The 19,066-nt window shown below is 60.1% G+C and overlaps 1 protein-coding gene and 1 non-coding gene across 3 annotated transcripts; one reads left to right on the forward strand and one right to left on the reverse strand.

Annotated features, from left to right (window-relative positions):
• Positions 1 to 5,285: 5,285 nt before the first annotated feature.
• On the forward strand, positions 5,286 to 18,317 carry LOC101533750 (NADH-cytochrome b5 reductase 3). 2 transcript variants are annotated; one of them, XM_004589452.2, is made up of 9 exons: positions 5,286 to 5,383; positions 10,128 to 10,262; positions 12,914 to 12,986; positions 13,175 to 13,281; positions 13,723 to 13,852; positions 14,179 to 14,262; positions 14,462 to 14,547; positions 15,569 to 15,668; positions 17,849 to 18,316. In XM_004589452.2, exons 1-9 carry the CDS (start codon positions 5,363 to 5,365, stop codon positions 18,019 to 18,021), a joined length of 909 nt encoding a protein of 302 aa, XP_004589509.1. In that variant the 5' UTR covers positions 5,286 to 5,362; the 3' UTR covers positions 18,022 to 18,316. The 2 variants fall into 2 exon arrangements, with proteins under 2 accessions (XP_004589509.1, XP_058529215.1); XM_058673232.1 differs by lacking the exon at positions 5,286 to 5,383 and adding an exon at positions 7,253 to 7,344 and having other exon boundaries at positions 17,849 to 18,317.
• Positions 18,318 to 18,686: 369 nt separating this feature from the next.
• Positions 18,687 to 18,836, reverse strand: LOC118757645 (U12 minor spliceosomal RNA). Its single transcript, XR_004995305.2, has one exon. It is a non-coding gene; the product is annotated as a U12 minor spliceosomal RNA (small nuclear RNA).
• Positions 18,837 to 19,066: the final 230 nt, after the last annotated feature.

Raw genomic sequence — 19,066 nt, forward strand, 5'->3', positions numbered from 1 at the left:
AAGACTCACACACTGTTCCTGCTGTGCAGCTCTTGCATTTGCTTGGAGACCCTTCCAGGGTGGAGCTAAGACAGGCAGAGAGACTTCTGTCCCCTGCGGTATTCACAGACGCCAACTGCCCACATCCACCCCCAGCTGCCTGTGCTTGGAAACAGCACCAGTAGCCACACGGGTGACCTTGGCCTTGGGGAGCGGCAGCCAAGCTCCCGATCCTGACACCCACTCTGCGGCCCTCCCTCCCCAGCTCCATCCTGGACTCCAATTGTCTTCCCACTTGCTGTTGTTAAGATAAGCTCGCTGTGTGAGCCCTGGAATATTTATCCTTTGGCTCCTAAAAGTTGTCTCAGACTCCTGCAGAGACCCTGCCCAGGGTGTGGGTTTGCAGGGAGCAGGTGGTCTGCTAAGTTATTTTTCTCCCAGGTAGGGGAGCTCCTGTGAGGAGGGTCCAGGGGTGTGTGCGGGGTGAGCTGGGCCGAAGCACCACCCTGCCTGTCCGTGGGGCTACCAGGGTATAGGTGGACTAGGTCTCCTGACGTAGCCTTCCCCCTCACCCCACCTCAGCTGCAAGCTGGCAAGACAATGGATCACAAGATGTGCACTGCACAAGCCCACTACCCGGCCGGCCCAGCCTGCCCTCCGCAGGGCCCACCCGGCTGGCCCAGCCTGCCCTCCGCAGGGCCCACCCGGCCTGCCCTCCGCAGGATCCACCTGGCCTGCCCTCTGCAGGGCCCACCCGGCTGGCCCAGCCTGCCCTCCACAGGGCCCACCCAGCCTGCCCTCCGCAGGATCCACCCGGCTTGCCCAGGATCTCAGGATCTCAGCCTTCCCTGTCTCTTTCCACATTGCCCCCAAACCAACACCAGGCCTGTGCCAGGTCCCCAGGCTGGCACCCAATTCAGCTGGCACACTCATGAGTCCTCTCCAGCTGCATGCAGGCCTTACCCTGCCAGACCAACTTCCTGAAAGTTCTGTGGGTCCCCTGGCCACAGGTCAAGGCCCCAAGACCTGGTGCTAGCCACTGCAGCTGGCCCTAGTGTGGTCTGTACTGCCTGCTCTCCTTCTCCCCCCAGCCCCATAGTCAGAGGGAGCTTTCTAGAATGCCCTGACAGTGACCCTCCATGCTCAAGTCCTTTAGGGCTGTCAGTTACTCCCAGGAGGGCAGCTCAGCCGGGCACTCCAGGTCCCACCTGACCATCTCCTCAACAATGCAGACCCGTACTTGTGGTGGCAGCCCAGGCAATAGAAAATGGTGACAGTAAGGCTAGGTCTTCTGAAACATTTCTGTGGTGTGTCCACAACCTGACCTTTGCCATGACCTGGGGTTCTTGGGAAGTCCCAAAAGGGGAGTGGAAGTGTTTATCACAGGGCGGTATCTCCTTTTGGGGTGAGCTCCTGCTTTGCTTCTACAGCTCAGGCAGTGAGCAGATTGACTTAAATAATTTTCTGTCAATGCAATTGGGAGTACCTGCTTGCCTGGTTCTGTTGTTTGCTCCTAAGTGTGGTATGACTCTCACTGATAGGACAGTTAAAGTGCATGATGTTTAAACTGGGTATCTGTGTTTCAGGCAACTTAGTTGATTGGGCCATTTGTATCACGCACTGATGGAAGCTTGGTTGATTGAATGTTTCACATCGTGTGCCAGGGCTCTCACGGTTGGTTGGACGATCATCGCTTAAGAACCCCTGAGCACGGCTTATCGGGTTGGTCCCCTCTTCCACGTGTGGTGGAATGGGACAGTCCACCGGGCAGCGCTGGCTGATGAATAAAGACCCCTGAGCATCTAGGGGTCTGCCTCGACTGCTTGCTGCGATACATGTGGTCTACTCTCAACACAGGCCACCTTTGACAACACCTGGCACTGGGGTTTTAATTCATCACACATTTGGCTGGATGAATTAGTTACTATTTCCTGGAAATTTCAAATTTATCTGGGTGTCCAGACCCAATCTAAACAGCCCAGACCTGGTGAAGTTTGGGTAGCATTTAAAAAGAAATGTTCCATGGTGGGAGGGTTTGGGGAGGGGTGGGGAGAACCCAAGTATCTATGTAACTGTGTCACATAATACAATGTAATTAATGAAGTTAAATAATAAATAATTAAAAAATAAATAAATAAAAATAAAAAAAAATGTTTATTTTGGGCCCGGCAGTGTGGCCTAGCGGCTGAAGTCCTCGCCTTGAAAGCCCCGGGATCCCATATGGGCACCGGTTCTAATTCCAGCAGCTTCACTTCCCATCCAGCTCCCTGCTTGTGGCCTGGGAAAGCAGTCGAGGACGGCCCAAAGCCTTGGGACCCTGCACCCGCGTGGGAGACCCAGAAGAGGTTCCAGGTTCCAGGCTTTGGATCGGCGTGCACCGGCCGTTGCGCTCACTTGGGGATTGAGACATCGGACGGAAGATCTTCCTCTCTGTCTCTCCTCTCTGTATATCTGACTTTGTAATAAAAATAAACAAATCTTTAAAAAAATGTTTATTTTTACTTGAAGGGCAAAGAGAGAGAACCTTCCATCTACTGGTTCACTCCCCCAAGTGGCTGCCAGGAGCCAGGAGCTTCTTCTAGGTCTCCCATACGGGTACAGGAGCCCAAAGGCCCAGGCTATTGTCCCCTGCTTTCCCAGGCCATTCAGCAACAGCTGGATTGGAAGGGGAGCAGTGAGGTGGGGAGTGGCCCCAAGTGCTTTGTTCCCATATGGGATGCTGGCACTGCAGGCAGAGTCTTAGCCACACTAGCATCACACACACACCCTGTAGAGAAGGCCTTTGGGGGGGCAGAGCCCAGAGAGTCTCCTCACCTCGGCTTTCTTCCCCAGCTTCTCCAATCTTGAGCTTATTCAGGTTTCATGAAATTCAAAGACTTCACGAAGCTGCAGACAAAAATTAAATAACATTAGCAAGGAAAGCCAGCTGACCTGCTACAGGGCCAGCACAAAGACGTAGTGGGTAGAGCCACTGCCTGCTGTGCAGGCATCCCATAGAGTGCAAGTTCTAGTCTTGGCTGCTCCACTTCTGATCCAGCTCTCTGCCCTATGACCTGGGAAAGCAGCAAAGAATGGCCCAAGTGCTTGGTCCCCTGCACTGTTGAGGGAGACCCGGAAGAAGCTTCTGGCTCCAAACAGGTCCAGCTCTGGCCATTTGGGAGTAAACAAGCTCTCTGTAACTGCCTTTCAAATAAATACAATATATTTTGTAAAAGTTACTTTGCTAATGAAATGGAAACCATTTCATCAGGGCTTCAAACCATCCAGAAAAAAGCAGTACAATGATACTAGTTTATTATCCAGGTTTACTACATAGATGAAAAAAGTTTAGGGGCTGGCAGCACATTAGCTCAATTTGGCAATCCTCACCTCCAAGCACTGAGATCCCATATGGGTGTTTGCTCATGTCCCGGTTGCTCCACTTCCCACCCAACTCCCTGCGTGTGGCCTGGGAAAACAGAGAATGGCCCAAAAGTCTTGGGACCCTGCATCCATGTAGAAGACTTGGAGGAGGCTCCTGGCTTCAGATTGGCTCAGTTCCGGCAGTTGCGGCAGCTTGGGGAGTGAACCATTGGATGGAAGATCTTCCTCTCTGTCTCCCCTCCTTGATATATATCTGACTTTGCAATATAAATAAATAAATAAATCTTTAAAAAAAAATCAGGGCCGGGCGGTGTGGCCTAGTGGCTAAAGTTCTCTCCTTGCATGCACCAGGATCCTATATGGGTGTCGGTTCATATCCCGACTGCTCCATTTCCCAACCAGCTCACTGCTTGTGGCCTGGGACACGGCAAAGGACAGCCCAAAGCCTTGGGACCCTGCACCCGCGCAGGAGACCCTGAAGAAGCTCCTGGCTTCCAGCTTTGGTTCGGCTCAGCTCCAGCCATTGCAGCTGCTTGGGGAGCGAACCAGCAGACGGCCTGCTACTGCAGGTGCACTGCTCAGACCTGTCCTGTCGCAGTTGCCCAGCCCCTGGCTGTGCTGCCCACCCACTGCGCTCCTGCAACACGCTCACAAGGCCCACTCTGCTTGCTCCATCTGCGCTGTGAATTCTTTCATCATCCACGAGACGCTGACTGCAACCGGTCACTTCCTGTGGCAGTGGGGCTGTGGTCAGCTGTTGGGATTCGAACATCCACAGGTACCCTCCCACGCTCAACCACAGCAGATGAGCAGGTGGGCAGATGGGGTTGGGGGAGAGCCACAGGAGGACAACTGTGGACCCTAGGTGTCCATTTTACTATGCTTCGGTCAATGAGTTGGCATTTTTAAAGAAGATTTTTCTTATTTGAAAGGCACAGGAAGGTGCCAATTTGTACTGGCTAGTGGTATCCAACACGGGCCGGCTGAAGGCTGGGTATGCAGCCATGAGTTAAATGAAATTGCCAGGGGTTGGCACACCCATTTCCGTCATGCGCCTGAGCCCTGCAGTCCTTCCTTGATTTCCCTTGATTTCTCACGCCCACCTTCATTTGAATATTCAAAGAAGCAACCCCACTCCCAGTCCTATAAAATGATCTGACTGCACAACGACCATCCAGCACTTTCCAGTCCCAGCCAGGGACCTCCTCCTCAGTTCTGGGTTCCACCGTAGTTCTGGTTTGAAGAGGTGGTTGGTTGAACCAGCACCTAGTGTTCACCCTTAACTAACTTGTGTCTTCAGGCAGAGAGTCCTTTGAGCGAAAGTCATGCTGGGGATTTGTCATGGCTTGTGAAAGCGACTCAAACGAGAAAGCCCACCTGGGGGGACGGGGAAGGGACGCCCACATGGCCAGTGCACAGCCTTGCTCAGTGCAGAGAACGTGGGGGGCTCAGAGAACGCCTTGCTCTCAAGCCCCAGCTCCAGCCTGGCCACCCATCCCGTGCGACACTCTGCCATCCGTGCGAGGGCCCCGGGAGCCCACCGAGCCTGCCCTCAGAGCCCCTGCTCACGGTGGCAGGGTTAACCTCCAGGGTCGTGCTGGGGACCCGGGGTGCCCTGAGTTAAGGGCTAATTGCTGCAGAAACCACTCCTCCCGGGAGCAAGGGGGATGGGACAGAGAGAGAAGTTTCCTGGTGGCCAGAAGGGGACGGCTGGCCCTGCCGAGGAGGGGGCCCTGTGACCCGACCCCGGAACAAGGAGCCAAAGACGGCAGGGCCTCAGCGCTCGGGCCTGCCGAGGAGGCGCCATCTCGCTGCGCTTCCGGAGGAAGCCAGGCTCGGAGCAGCGCGTCTGGCCGGAGAGCCCCCGCCCCGCGCCCCGCGCCACGCCCGGCCCGGCCCTCGGGTTCCGCCCTTCCTCCGAGGCGGACGCGGCGCGAGGCGGACGCGGCGCGGGGCGGGCCCGGGGCGGCGGAGGCAGCAGCGGCGGCGGTGGTGGTGGAGCAGCGAGCGCGGCGCCAACATGGGGGCCCAGCTGAGCACGGTAGGTGGGCAAGGCGGGGCGCAGGCACGGGCCTGGGGCGTGCGGGGAGATGAGTGCGGGAGGACCTGCCGGGCGCCGGCCCTGGGGCCTGGCGCGAGCACCCGGCCTCCAGGGCGGTCGGGGTGCGCGGGACCCCCTGGCCCGGCGGCTGCACCTCCACCGCTCCCCCCACCCCACCCTGGCTCGGGGCGCCCTGCCCGATCCGCCGCACCCCGGCGCGACTGCGGGGCTGTGTGACTCACTCCTGGGCTGGTGCTGCCTCGCGGCCTGGCCAAGTCGGTGCCCGCCCCCTGCCATCCCCAGAACGCTCTTGGGACCTCCCCTGGACCTGGACCAGGACCACCGGGCTGGTGCATGCAAGCCCGCGGGGGTGGGTGCCAGCGTGGCGTGGGGCCAAGGGGGTGTGTGGTGCTCCGTGTGGGCGTGAGTGTGACTAAGCAAGTCCCTACCAGGGCACTCAGAAAAGTTCTGTGGGGAAGGGAACCCAGACGGGATGATGTGAGGTGCCCGGAAGCGTGGAGATCCACGCCGGCGTCTCCCGTGGGCGTGTTAGAGCCGACTGGGGGGTGTGCTTGCAAGTGGTGACGGCTGGAAGTGCCTGCACGAGGGTGTGCGTGTACGCATGTGGTCACGTGAGGACCAGCACACGTGTGTGCATGGATGTCGGAGTGTGTAGTGTGGACTTGGGTGTCCCTGGCTCACTGGCTGCTTCTCCAGATACCTGCGGTGGCTGGAGCTGGCTACCCAGTGCAGGCCTGCCGAACAAGCAAGTACCCAGTTCCTTGAGCCACCTGCGCTGTCCCCCGGGGTATGCATTTTGGCAGGAAGCTGAGTCTGGAGCTGGACCCAAGCCCTGGTTGTGGGCTGGAAGAGTCTTGCCTGCTAGGCCTGCGGCCGGTCTGATGAGGGTCTTTGCCTCCGCTTACCAACCTTGTGACCGATCGATCAGGCACGGGGGTGGGAGGTTCAGCTAGGCTCTGGCCAACTGTCCCGGACAAGTTGCGCTGCTGACCTATCTGCTGGCAGGGCCAGGGTCAGCCACAGGTGAAGGGCACCCCAGTCTGGGCCTGCGCTCCAAAGTCCACCCACCCCAGGGCCTTCTCTCTGGGTTGGCCTGGGGCCTCCCTGCCTTCCTGCTGGGCCCCGCCCCCTCTCCTACTTAAAAACAAAGACTGCATGGGTGAGGAGGGCCGCACCCCTCAGGTGACCATGCCCGGCCTGGGTGGGGACCCTCCCTGCTTCTCCAGGCCCCGGTGTGGGAAGGGCTGGCCCAGTACGCTGCAGCTCCCACCCGGGGCTTACCTGCCTCCTTTCTCTGGTGGAGAGCCAAGCCCAGGGGACTCGGTAGCTTCCGGACAAGGGGCAGCATTGCCCAGAGCCAAGCTGCAGACATGCCGCTGGCTGCACAGTCCTCTGTACGCCTGCAGCATGCCCACCTGCCCCTGCCCCAGGCTGCACGGTAACTCCTGTGCACGGGTTCCGGCTTGATTCAGAATGCCCATGGCATACCCCGAGCAGGGCCTCCTGGCAGCGGGGCTCGCCTGGGACCTGGGGCACCAGGCTTCTTATCTGAGGCCTGCAGGACGCCTCCTCCCACACTTGGGGGCCTGGCACCTGAGCCTCCGCTTGCTCCAGGAGAGGTTTGATCTCCATTCCGGGCTGTCTCCCAGCCCGGCAGACCCCAACAGGCTAGAGTCACAGTTGCAGTCAGTGAGGTAGTCCTGCCGAACCCTGTGGGACCACCCCACTCCAATCCGCGGGGAAGCAGGGCCAGGTGTCCCCTTGGTGAGCCGAGAGAGCAGCTGGGCTGTGCCTGCCTCCCGGCCCAGCCTGCTTGGGACCCCCCTGCTGCAGGACTTCCTTCACTCCCTCCCACTTCCTCCCACGTCCAGTGGGGACCAGGAAGGGAGTGGTCAGTCACGCAGATCGTGGCAGGACAGCTGGTGGTCAGTGGCTGGCAGGTAAGCGAAGCTGCCAGGGAGCTGGCCCGTGAGCAGCCCTGGCCCCCTGCACATGGGGCGCCTGTTCCCAGTGGGGGGTTGTAGGGTGGAGCAGCCAGGTAGGGTGGAGTAGGGGATGGGTGGCAAGGGTAGCTGCCCCCTTGCTCCCTCAGCCTGGTGGATGAGCCTGGGTGTCCTGGGACCGTGTGCCCATCTAGCCCGCTATGTTGTCAGAGGCAAGGAGGCCCCATTAGGGGAAAGTGTGGTGTGCGGGGCCTGGGAGCCCAGTATGTGTGTGTGTGCACAGCACAGCTGAGGGGCAGGGCAGGGCCTCAGTCATCTGCCTCCTGTTTACTTGGCCCTCTGCTCGGGGGTGGGGGCTGGGAAGCAGACCTGGCTCCACCTCCTGTGGCGTGGGGGCAGAACGCACCTCTACCCCTACGTGAGTGGTCGGGCTCCAGCCCTTGCCCCAGCCCTTGCCCCAGCCCTTGCCCCGGCCAGCACTGCCTGTCTTGCCCGCTGTGTCTGTCTCCTGCACTCCTTAGGGCCAGGGTCTGCTGGCCTGTGGCCCTGCCTGCAACACCTGAGGGCCCATCCAGTGAGGCGTGTGGACTGTGCTGGGCAGCAAGGACTGCCCACGTTGCTTCCCCAGTTAGAATTCTTTCAGATAAACTGCGCGCCTGTTCTCTTTCCCTGGCAGTAGGTGGCCCCAAGCTCAGGTCTACACCTGCCTGGCCCCCATGCTTGAGGGTGGCAGGTAGCAGCTCCTCACTGGGGCGTGGACCACCGACAGGGCTCCCCAGGCCTGCCCTGGAGCCCAGGCGGCCGTATGACCTGTCCCCAGGCTTAGGTGAGCAAGCAGGGATGGGTAACTCTGGGGCCATGGGCTCTGAATGCAAACAGGATGGGCTGTGCCTGCCATCCCCTGGGAGAAGTTTGGGCTGATGCCCTGGTTCTGGAAACTTCGAGACAGAGCGAGAGAGAGGCTGGACAGTGTTGACTCTTTGTTGTCCCTTCCCTTGGTCGTTCTACAAACTCCTTGGCTGCCTCGTGGGCTGAGTACTTGGGAAAGGGCACATATACCCAGTGTCTCCCACTCCTGGGGGTGCCTGTGCACACATTTGTGGGACCACTGCGCATTCCTCCCAGCCACGGGCTGGGGCCAGTGCCTGGGGACCACTGCCCACACGTTGCTAGCCCCACTTGTTGCCCAGGCCAGCATCTGTGGGCTTCAGGCAAGGGAGAGGGGGTGGGACAAGTCTCACTGTAAATGGGGGTCGCAGCTCCTGCCTGCACCTCTGTGATGGAGGCGTCCCACCACATCACTGAACGTGGCTCTGCCAGCTCCCAGCTGGGCCGGAGCACGCAGCCCAGGGGTGTTTCCAGGGCTCACACGACAGGACCGGGGCAGGACACAGTGCCTTAGCTTTGTCACAAACTCTTCCCTGAGCTGTGACTGCTGTGACTAACAGGGGAGGACTGTCCCTGCACCCAGGACTTCCCAGAGGACCTGGACTTCTAAGCCGAGCTCTGTAGGGTGAATGGGAGTTTGTTGGTTGGTTGTGTACAGCAGGAGAGAGTCTGTAGGGCCTGAAGCAAGATAGAGGGGGCGCAGGCTGGGGGGGCAAGGGGAGGAGCCTGGGGAGCAGGGCTCATTCCTGTCCTCCCCACCCCGCCCCCCAACCCCAGGGCAGACTAGAGAGGTAAAATGAGATCCTGAGATCCTGAGTGAGGGGAGAACAGCTTTGGGGTGTGTGGGGTGGCAGCCGGGTCCCCCTGCTGAGTGGCCTGGCACCTGCCTGCAGGGCTGAGGAGCGGGGTGCAGTGCCTCACCCTGGGCCTGCGGAGGGCCTGAGGGCTAGCCGAAGCCAAAGCCGCCCCAGCCTGCCTGGCCGGTTTGGAGGCTGGGGCCTTTGCCCTCCTTCCCTGGGGAGGCCAGCTGAGTTGGCAGTGAAAGCTGCACTTCTCAAGTGACAAATTGCACCCCTACCCCCCACAGAACCCCTGGTCTGAGCCCCTGCTGCGGGGAGGGGGGTGGAGGGCTGGGCAGTGGCCCTACCTCCTCTGGGGATCCTCCCTAAATGTGGGAGCTGACAGGGCTTCCAGGGAAGGCAGGGGAGGGGTGTCACACCAGGTCCCGTGTGAGCAGTGGCCGCTTTGAGATACTGCCCTCATGAGGCCCACGGGAGACTCCCACAGGGGAAGTGGACGGGCCTGTGCAGGAGCAAGGAACTTGGTTCTGAGTTTCTTGGCAGCCAAGGTGAAAAGGGGAGAGGCCTGAGAACAGGTTTCCCTCACGCTGAACTGGGGTCCTCAGCCCCTCTGAGCCAACAGTGACCCTCTCGTCCCTGGGCCATTGGCGAGTTATAGTCGGGATGGGACAATGTGTAGCGCTCTCACGTCCCCCGCACGTGTCCTGCACATCCCCTGCTCATGGCCACGTGTGTGTGTGTGTCCCCCAAGTACAAGGACATCTGCACACTCCTGACAGCCAGCTGTGTCCCCTGTGGCCCTTCCCTCCCGGCCGGGGTCTGACCTCAGCTGCGGGGCGTGCGAGGCCCTGGTCCTCGGCCTGGGTTGGTCTCCCAGGGCACCATAGCACTCATCTCTTGGCATCTTGATGCCGCAGCCCTCATGCCCTCCCCGTGTTGGGGACGCCGTCCTATCTGGAAACTGGGTCCCTTCCTTGGCCTCCGGGTCTCAGCAAGCGCAGCAGCTCTGATGGAGGCTGGGGGGCGGCTGAGGGTGGCGGGGTCGGGGCCTGCTCTGGAGCTGACCGCCCAGGGCCTCCTCTGTCCTTTCAGTTGGGCCAGGTGGCGCTGTCCCCGGTCTGGTTCCTGTACAGCCTGCTGATGAAGCTCTTCCAGCGCTCCCCTGCACCGGCCATCACCCTTGAGAACCCGGATGTCAAGTACCCGCTGCGGCTGGTTGACAAAGAGGTGGGTGCCGGGCATGGTCCTTCTGGAGGTCCCATCTGCCCATCTTGCGGGTGCAGAAAGCAAGGCGATGGTGCTTGCCAAAGCCACCAGGGCATAGTGGAGGGCCCAAGGACTCTGTGGCCAGAGTCCGTTCTCTGACCCTCACTTCCTGTCCGCCTGAAGTTCAGAGTGGACTGGACCCCTGGGAAACATGGGGGCTAGCAGATGGGAAGGCAGGGGAGAAGCTGGGGGGTTCTGTGGCTGAGCAGCCCCCAGCCCCCATGTTTCCATCTGGCGGCCCTGCCAACCCACAGGACAGCCATCTTCCAGGCCTCTGGGCCTGTGCGAGCCTTCCCTGGGTGAGGCCCGCCCCTAGTTCTATTCCTGGCCGCCTCGGGAGGGCGTGGCAGGAAGCAGTGAGTCACCGGCCCAGCGCCCTGGGGGTCCTGGTCTTCCCTGAGGTTGGTCCGCTAGTGACCCACGCGAGTCTCCTGCCTGCAAGGCAGGTCCCGGGCCTTCACGTGGGGCTCACAACAAAGTCGGAAACCCTAAAGGAGTGACACGAAGCAGAAAGCAGATGGGGGCGGGTGTTGGCACAGTGGTGCAGACACAGGTTTGGGATGTCCCATGGCACAGGAGAGGGCCAGGTGGGAGTCCTGGCCCCACGTCGTGGTCCAGCCTCCTGCTAGGGTGCACCCTGCAGGGCAGGGGGATGGTTCAAGTCCTGTCCCTGTCACCCCATGGGGAACCCCGATGGAGTTCTGGGCTTGGCCCAGCCCTGGGTGTCCCAGGCACTGGGGCTGTGAGCCAGCGCGTTGGAGCGTTGGAGCTCTGCTTCTGCCAACACACACACACACACACACACACACACACACACACACACACTCTCTCTCTCTCTCTCTCTCTCTCTCTCTCTCTCTCTCTCTCATCCCCCTGCATTCCACAGGAGACCACACTCGCCTCTCAGTGGGTTTTTAATTAATTCCCCTCATGGGACACACATTTTTTCCCTTAACAAAATGAAACTATGATGAATTTTTTTTTTAGGGATTTAATTATTTTTATTGGGAAAGCAGATTTACAGAGAGAAGGAGAGACGGAGAAACAGATCTTCCAGCTGCTGGTCCAGTCCCCAAATGGCCACAACGGTCGGAGCTGAGCCAATCCAAAGCCAGGAACCAGGAGTTTCTTCTGTGTTTCCCATGTGGGCATAGGGTCCCAAGGGTGTCCCAGGCCATAGCAGGGAACTAGATCGGATGTGGAGCAGCTGGGACATGAACCAGTGCCCATATGAGATGCTGGCACTTCAGGCAGAGGTTTAACATGCTATATATACTGTGGCTCTGGTCCCTCTCTAAGATTTAATCATTTATTTATTTGAAAAGAGAGAGTTCTTCCATAGATTCATTCACTCCCCAATGTATTCACCAGCCAGGCTGAAGCCAGGAGCCAGGAATTTCATCTGGGTCTCCCCTATATGGGTGGTGGGGACCCAAGTATTTAGGCCGTGACCTGCTGCCTCCCAGGGTGCAAGCTGTCCCTGCGTGGAGGGACGCTGTGTGCGCGTACCACAGTTTTCTTGCGTCTTTGCTCTCTTGATTTTTTTTTTAATTCAGCCACATGACTCAGACTTGTGTGTTTAACCCGAGACCTCTCTTTGTGTTTGCTGAAGACCCAGCATTTCATGACAGAAGAGCCCCTTCGCTTGGGCAGGTGGCAAACAGCCCTGTGTCCCTGCTGCAGCCCGTGCCCCAGCCTGTCGCCCTGTGGGGCCAGCAGGAGGGCCTGCCTCTCCCTTCTCTTGCTGGGTGCCAGCAGGCTGCCCTGCCTGCGTCTGAGAGGTGTGGTCGTCTGCAGGGGTCTTGTCCCTCACTCCTGCCCCTCCTCTGAAAGTTGGTTGGCGTGTAGGTGTCGACCTTGACCCCTAAGTGCTGTCTGACTCTGGAACCCCAGTGCGGCTCCCTCTTCCCTGAAAGCAAAGGCTTCTGGGGCACCCAGGCCTGCACCCCAGGTGGGCTTCGGTCTCTTATGCTATGGCCGCAGTTCTGTCTTGGGGCATCGCCCCTATGCTGGGCACTTGCAAGGGTTGAGGGGATCTGTCCCAGGCTGAGCCGCTGCCCTGGCTGTGGCTCTGAGGGCTCTCTGCTTGTTGTGGGGTGTGTAGGGAATGACTGCCACCTGTATTGTTGCCTTCTTCACCTCCCTCCGTCCTGACTGCCTCTGGGTGCAGGGGCGACGCCATGAGGTCTCCTGGAGCCCTGGTTGGATTTGTTCCTACTTCGCAGGATCTTACCAAATGCTGCCCCCTGGCCCTGGCTCGGGTCCCCCGGGCTTTCATCTTGCCTCTGTCTGCGCAGGGCAGAGGTTTGGCCCTGGGGACTGCCCTGTCCCAGCCCAGCCTTGGCCTCCTGTCTTCTGTTGCCCTGAGTCAAGCCTGGTCCACCTCCGCTCAGCTCTGCCGGGTTACCAGCCCAGTCCCCAGTTCCTCTTGCTGCCCTTGGTGATGCTAGAAGGGGCTTCCTCACTGCCCCTCCTGGTATTGTGTGTGTGCATGACCCTGCGTGTGCTTGGCATCCGTCCTCACACACACCCACACGTGGAGTCTGCGTCCCTGGGGCGGGGTGGCGGTCCCCGTGCTGGTGGAGCCGCCAGCAGCCGTGGCCTCTCTGCAGGTGATCAACCATGACACCCGGCGCTTCCGCTTCGCTCTGCCCTCACCCCAGCACATCCTGGGCCTCCCCATTGGTGAGTGCAGGCAGCCCCATGGGCAGAAAGCTGGGCGCAGCCAGGCAGAGGGGTCTGCAGGGGTCAGTGCAGGGGCAGGAGGCCCAGATGGGAAGGGAATCCCTTTGGGGGGAGCAGGGCCAGGGGCTGGCTGTGGGTTACCTGCAGGGTTGGCCCCTGGCCCAAAGCAACCCCTGCCCACCCTGCAGGCCAGCACATCTACCTCTCGGCTCGAATTGACGGCAACTTGGTCATCCGACCCTACACGCCTGTCTCCAGTGATGACGACAAGGGCTTCGTGGACCTAGTGGTCAAGGTGTGCTCTGTGGGGTGGGGGTCGATGTCTCAGGGAGGGCCTGGTCTTTCTCTGAAAATCTATTTATGTGAAAGGCAGAGAAGGAGAGAGTTCTTCTATCTGCTATTCACTCTCCCAATGGTTCTGAAGCCAGGAGCCCAGAATTCCGTCTGGGTCTCCCATGCGGGCCAGCTTGCGCTGGCTTCCTGTTGCAGTAGCAGGAAGTTGGATGGGAAGCAGCGCCCTGATGCAGGAGGCCAGCGTGGCAGGTGGCCGTTCCATCCACTGCCCTGTGCCTGGTGGAGCGGACTCCTGGGAGGTGCTGCTGGCCACCCTGGGGAAGGCCTCGGGGAGCCTGCGGGGTAACCTCCGGGGCTGGCATCTACGTGCCCTGCCCTGTGGCTGAGCTGGCCTCCCGAGGCCCCAGAGCAGGGCACGGAGCACTGTGGCCATGTCCTGCAGGTTTACTTCAAGGATGTACATCCCAAGTTTCCTGCTGGAGGGAAGATGTCCCAGTACCTGGAAAACATGCAGATTGGAGATACGATTGAGTTCCGGGGCCCCAATGGGCTGCTGGTCTACCAGGGCAAAGGTGATGGGGGTCAGATCTTGGGGGGCAGGAGTGGGAGTGAACACCTTGGTGGTGGGGATTGGGTATGTGTTCTGCTGTGCTCCACCAGGGCCTGAGTTTCCCCCTGCACAGGGCCAAGCTGGCTGTGCAGGGCTGCTAATGGCTGCCCGTGGGAGCCATGTCCAGCCGGGGCCACTGTTTCGTAGCTTGCCCCACGTCTGGAAACGAACAAGGACTGTGCTTGACACTGCCTGCAATGGGGTCTGCCTCGGGGTCCCCCTTTCCCATCCAGCCCCTCTCTCTGGGACCCTGGCGATGGGAGCAGGCTCACCCCTTGTCCTCCACAGGGAAGTTCGCTATCCGTCCTGACAAGAAGTCCAGCCCTGTTGTGAAGACGGTGAAGTCTGTCGGCATGATTGCAGGAGGGACCGGTAGGTGGCGTCTGGAGCCCCTTACCAGGTGTCTGCAGGTCCAGGTGGAGGTGAGGAGTGGGCAGGGGTGAGGCATAGAGGATGGCAAGCTGTGAGTTGCCCAGTTGTCCCAGCACCTCTGCCCCTCGGGCACCTGGCCCCGACCTGTGTGCGCCAAGCAGGTTCTCACTGAGCCCCTGGGGGTCCTCGTCTTTTCTAGGCATCACCCCGATGCTGCAGGTGATCCGTGCTATCATGAAGGACCCCGACGACCACACCGTGTGCCACCTGCTATTTGCCAACCAGGTCAGTAAGTATCCCCATGCATGCAGGCTTGGCTCCTCGAGAGGGGCTGGGCCTCAGTAGACAGTGTTGACATCTGGGGTGCTGGGCAGTGTCAGGTGGGGCTCTCTGTGTGTGTGGAAGATGCCAAGGTCTGCACTTGACCTTGTAATGAAGTGAAGTTTGAATGGTTGAAGGTGTCCGTGTGGAAGCCTGACCGTACAGGTGGGCGAGTTTTGAACATACGAGGGAGGGAGTCTGAGGGTCTCTGGGAGAAAACATAGCCACAGTGGGGTAAGGGAGGAAAATAAGTGACCAGGGGCAGGCGTGGAACACGACACATGTCGGACACCAGGCAACCAGGGTCAGTGTCCAGGCTAATCAACGTGACTGGTGGCAGAACTGTTGCCATTAATAAGAAAGGATGAAAGTTAAGAGGTGAGTGGCCGTTTCACTGTGGCTGGCCTGGGGTGGGAGGGCCCGTGCCAGGGCTGGGCACTGCTGTCGCCGTGTGGGTGTGAGTGGGCGTCTCCACCATGCTGGGTGTTCTTGTACTTGGCCCTGGGGTGGGGGGCCAGGGGAAGCATGTGCCAGCCCCCTAAGGTCCTTCATCACGTGGATACTGTGACCTGTTCTGACCCGAGAACACAGGGGCACGTGAGGCCTGGTCTCATTTCTTTTTCTTTTTCAATTGTGTTCCTCGGGGCCAGTGCTGTGGTGGATGGGTAAAGCCGTCGCCCATAATGCCGGGATCCCATATGGGCAGCAGTTCAAGTCTGGGCTGTTCCACTTCCAGTCTGGCTCCCTGATAATGACCTGGGAAGGCAGTGGAAGATGGCCCAGGCGCTTGGGCCCTGCACCACGTGGGAGATGGGAAGAAGCTCCTGGCTTCCCCTTGGTCCAGCCCTGGCTGTCACGGCCATTTGGGGGAGTGAATCAGGATGGAAGATCTCTGTGTGCAGGCGGCACCCTCAGCCCTGGTGGGCCCCCTGGGAAAGCGGTCTGTGCACCTGCGTGCCCTGACCGCTGGCCCTGCCCCCCACAGACTGAGAAGGACATCCTGCTGCGGCCCGAGCTGGAGGAGCTGAGGACCCAGCACTCCGCCCGCTTCAAGCTCTGGTACACGGTGGACAAAGCCCCTGAAGGTGAGAGCGGGCTGTGCAGGCTAGCCCCTCTAGTGACCTACTTGCCCGGATGGGCAATGCCCCGGGGTGCACAGCTGGAGAGCACCCTAGTCCCTGCCTGCCCTGGCTTGGCCACGCTGGGGCACTGGCCAGGCACTTTGTCCCTAGTGTGAGAGGCAGGGACCCGAGTGCTTGCCATCCCCACTGCCTTCTGCAGTTTGCATTAGCAGGAAGCAGGAAGCTGGAGCTGGGAGCGGAATGTGTCTGTCGCCCAGGCACTCTGTGGGATGCTGGTGTCCTGAGGGGGACCTTAGCAGCCAGGCCAGATGCCAGCCCAAGAAAGGAGCTTTGACCCCGGACCCCGTAGGTGATTGGCCCTATAGGGCTCCTGACTCCAGCTTCCTGGAAGCAGCCGGTCATGGCTGTAGTTAGGTTCCTCCATCCACGTGGGAGCTAGGAATGCTGTACTGGCTGCTGGCTACAGCTCCCTGGGCCAGCACAGGCGTTTGAAGGATGAGCCAGCTGGTTGGTGGGGGCGGGGTGTGTGTGTGTGTGTGTGGCCTGTGTTGCTCTGCTTCTGGTAGCCCATTCCCCAGCGCCCATAGGCCCTGCACACGGGGTGGTCTGATCCAACCAGGTGGGGGTGCTGGTGACCCCTGCTGGTGGCCTTTGGTAATGCCGGCCACCGTGGCCAGTGGGTAACCAATTGGGTAATCATTTAATCCTTGTAAATTTCTCAGTCCCTGATTCAGGTCTGGTTGAGGTGCTGCTGTTAGCATCAGGCACAGGCTGATGTTGGAAAATGCCAGCTCAGCTGTACCTTAGGGGTCAGGCAGGAATGGAGAGCGGCAGCCAGAAGCAGGCAGGTGCTGCCAGCTCTGTCCACATAGAAAGGAGATGACCTGTAAACCCTTGTACAAGTACAGCCTGTTCCCATGCAGTCTAGCAGCCACCCATGGCCCCGGCTCAGCTAAAGTGCACCCTGTCTGTCCACTCCCCACTCTTCCCTGGAGGGACCTGGGGGCTTACAGAGACCCCCGTGGTGAGTCAGGAATAGAATTAGAGCAGCAATGTGGACTGCGATGCTGGCTTGCCACAGATGGACCCTGACTCACTCCAAGCTTCCCAGCGGACAGAGTGAAAAGGGAACTATGGTCAGTTACTTGGCTGTCTCCGTGAGATAATGAGGGTCCCAGAGCCCAGCTCAGCCGTCTTCATGACTCCAGGGCGGCTAGGACCCTGTGGTGGCTCCTGAAAAGTTGGCATGGCTTGAGGCACTATGTATCGTTCTTTGGGCCAGCTGCCCTGGTGTGAGCTAGCCCTGTCCCCACCTGCGGCTCCCTGGGGAAGTGTGTGGCTGTGCAGCCCGTGTGTGTCCGTCCATCCCTGGGGTGGGCTTGTCCCCTGGGTGCAGGGGGCCTGGTTGCCACTCCTGCCTGCCCTTCCTGGGCTCGGCCTCCACCTCAGCCATCGGGACCACCATTCTCCCGCTCGAGCCCCCACTGGCCTGCTGGTCTCACTAACCCTCCACTCGCCAGGCTGGGTGGTCTCCTAGCTGAGCAGCCCCTGCTGGCTGGCCAGTCCATAAGGGTCCAGGTGAACCAGTGTCTTTCCAGCCTTGGGGTGCAGCTGCCTTGCACACCGATGCTGTGGGGTGAGGAATTCCAAGGCGGCTCCGGATCACAGGCAAACTCTCGAGACTGGGGGCTGGTGTGTGCAGCAGAGGGAGGCACGTGCTGTTAGCTGGCTGTGTCCTGGCCCTGCTGGCCCTGGCACTGTGTCTTTGGGACATATTCCTTTGATTCATTGTTTATTGAGCAAATACTCTGTAGGGGACACGGCATGCCTGGGGGGAGGGGATGGAGTTACACACAGGAAGTACAGTGTCGTCCCAATCAACTAAGGTACTGGACCCTGGCTCGCGACCCCTGGACCCTGAAGTTTCCATCCCAGCTCAGTCGCTGTCCCCTGCGGCAGCTCCCCTCGGATCCTGGCCTCAGTTTCCACACCTGCTCAATGGGATTGGTGACTGCTGCCCTTCAGCCCCCGGGGGGCTCTGAAGGCCCTGTGAGGCCACATGGCAGCAGCCAGCCAGGGCTTGTGTGTGGTTGCAAGGCTACAGGCCAGAAGCCATAGCCAGGAGCCCGAGCTGGACCAGGGAGGGGCTTGGGCAGCGGCTCACCCACCTCTCTCCTCAACAGCCTGGGACTACAGCCAGGGCTTCGTGAACGAGGAGATGATCCGGGCCCACCTGCCGCCCCCAGAAGAGGAGCCACTGGTGCTGATGTGCGGGCCGCCGCCCATGATCCAGCTGGCCTGCCTGCCCAACCTGGAGCGCGTGGGCCACGCCAAGGAGCGCTGCTTCGCCTTCTGACGGCTGGCTGCTCCGCCACCCGCCCGCCCGCCCGCCCGCCCTGCTGTCCCCTCGCTCTGTCTAGGTCACACACTGGGCCCCGGGTTCAGCCTGGCCTGCCCGGGCCCTGGTGGCCACCCCCTCTGAGCTGGCCCCTCGGGAGTGGCTGCTGTGTGTGTCCACAGGGCCATATGAGCTACTTGGAGGTCAGGGTCCTGCCCCTGGCCACCCCACCCCCGGCACACACACTACAGGCTGAGCCGGAAGCGGCCCAGGAGCGCAGTTATGCGGAAGCACGCACACACAGCCCGGAGCAGCGGGGTCCAGGCTCTGCCCCAGCCCTGCCCGCCTGACACTACACGGGATGGGTAACACCCTCAGAGGGCAGCCGGCTGAGGGTCCTCCTGCCACCCCCAGCAGGGGCACCCGCGAGGGCGTTGGCGCAGCCGCAATGCTGCCTTCACACACCTGTTAGCCTCTCGCCTAGTGGCTTTGTCAGTGACTTATAAATGAGCAGAAATGGAACAAATAAAACTTTGCTACGAGGAACCCTTGTGGAGTGCTGCCTGGGGTGGTGTGCGCGGCGGGGACCTCGCAGATTCCTTCGCGATCTGTTCTAGAAGCTGGCCTCCTGCCCGCGGGGTGGAAAGGTTCCAGCACCGTCTGTTTTTCGTGAAGGGGAGGGACGGGCAGATCGCAGCTCCCAGGCATCCCGCAAAGTAGGCGGGTCACCACAGGGACGACCTTTACCCGCTCAAAAATTCGTCTCACATTAGCAGTGAGGATTCGGGCGTCACCCCGAATCGTTATTTTCCTTACTCATAAGTTTAAGGCATAAAGAACAATACCGCCTGCTCCCTGGGTGGTAAATGCCATTCTCATTAACACTATGGTGAGTACTGAGATGGCTCTGTATGCGGATACTCATGTCCCCATGGAGTTTACCCGACTTGTTAGCGAATGCCCTGTTGCCAGTTTTCATGTATTTGTTCGTCTACGGAGAGTAAAAGATCGGGAGTTGGCCCACCCGCCATATGCAGATAAGCAGCCGGCATCGCGAAGGCTC

Source organism: Ochotona princeps, chromosome 15, assembly GCF_030435755.1.
Source record: "Ochotona princeps isolate mOchPri1 chromosome 15, mOchPri1.hap1, whole genome shotgun sequence".
Taxonomy (NCBI): Eukaryota; Metazoa; Chordata; class Mammalia; order Lagomorpha; family Ochotonidae; genus Ochotona; species Ochotona princeps.

What these genes read in the sequence shown, in the direction of transcription:
- LOC101533750 (XM_004589452.2), top strand. Translation starts at nt 5,363, where the DNA reads ATGGGGGCCCAGCTGAGCACG. An exon ending in CATCCTGGGCCTCCCCATTG is followed by an intron (nt 12,987 to 13,174) that starts GTGAGTGCAGGC and finishes CCCACCCTGCAG; the next exon opens with GCCAGCACATCTACCTCTCG. An exon ending in GGTGGACAAAGCCCCTGAAG is followed by an intron (nt 15,669 to 17,848) that starts GTGAGAGCGGGC and finishes TCTCCTCAACAG; the next exon opens with CCTGGGACTACAGCCAGGGC.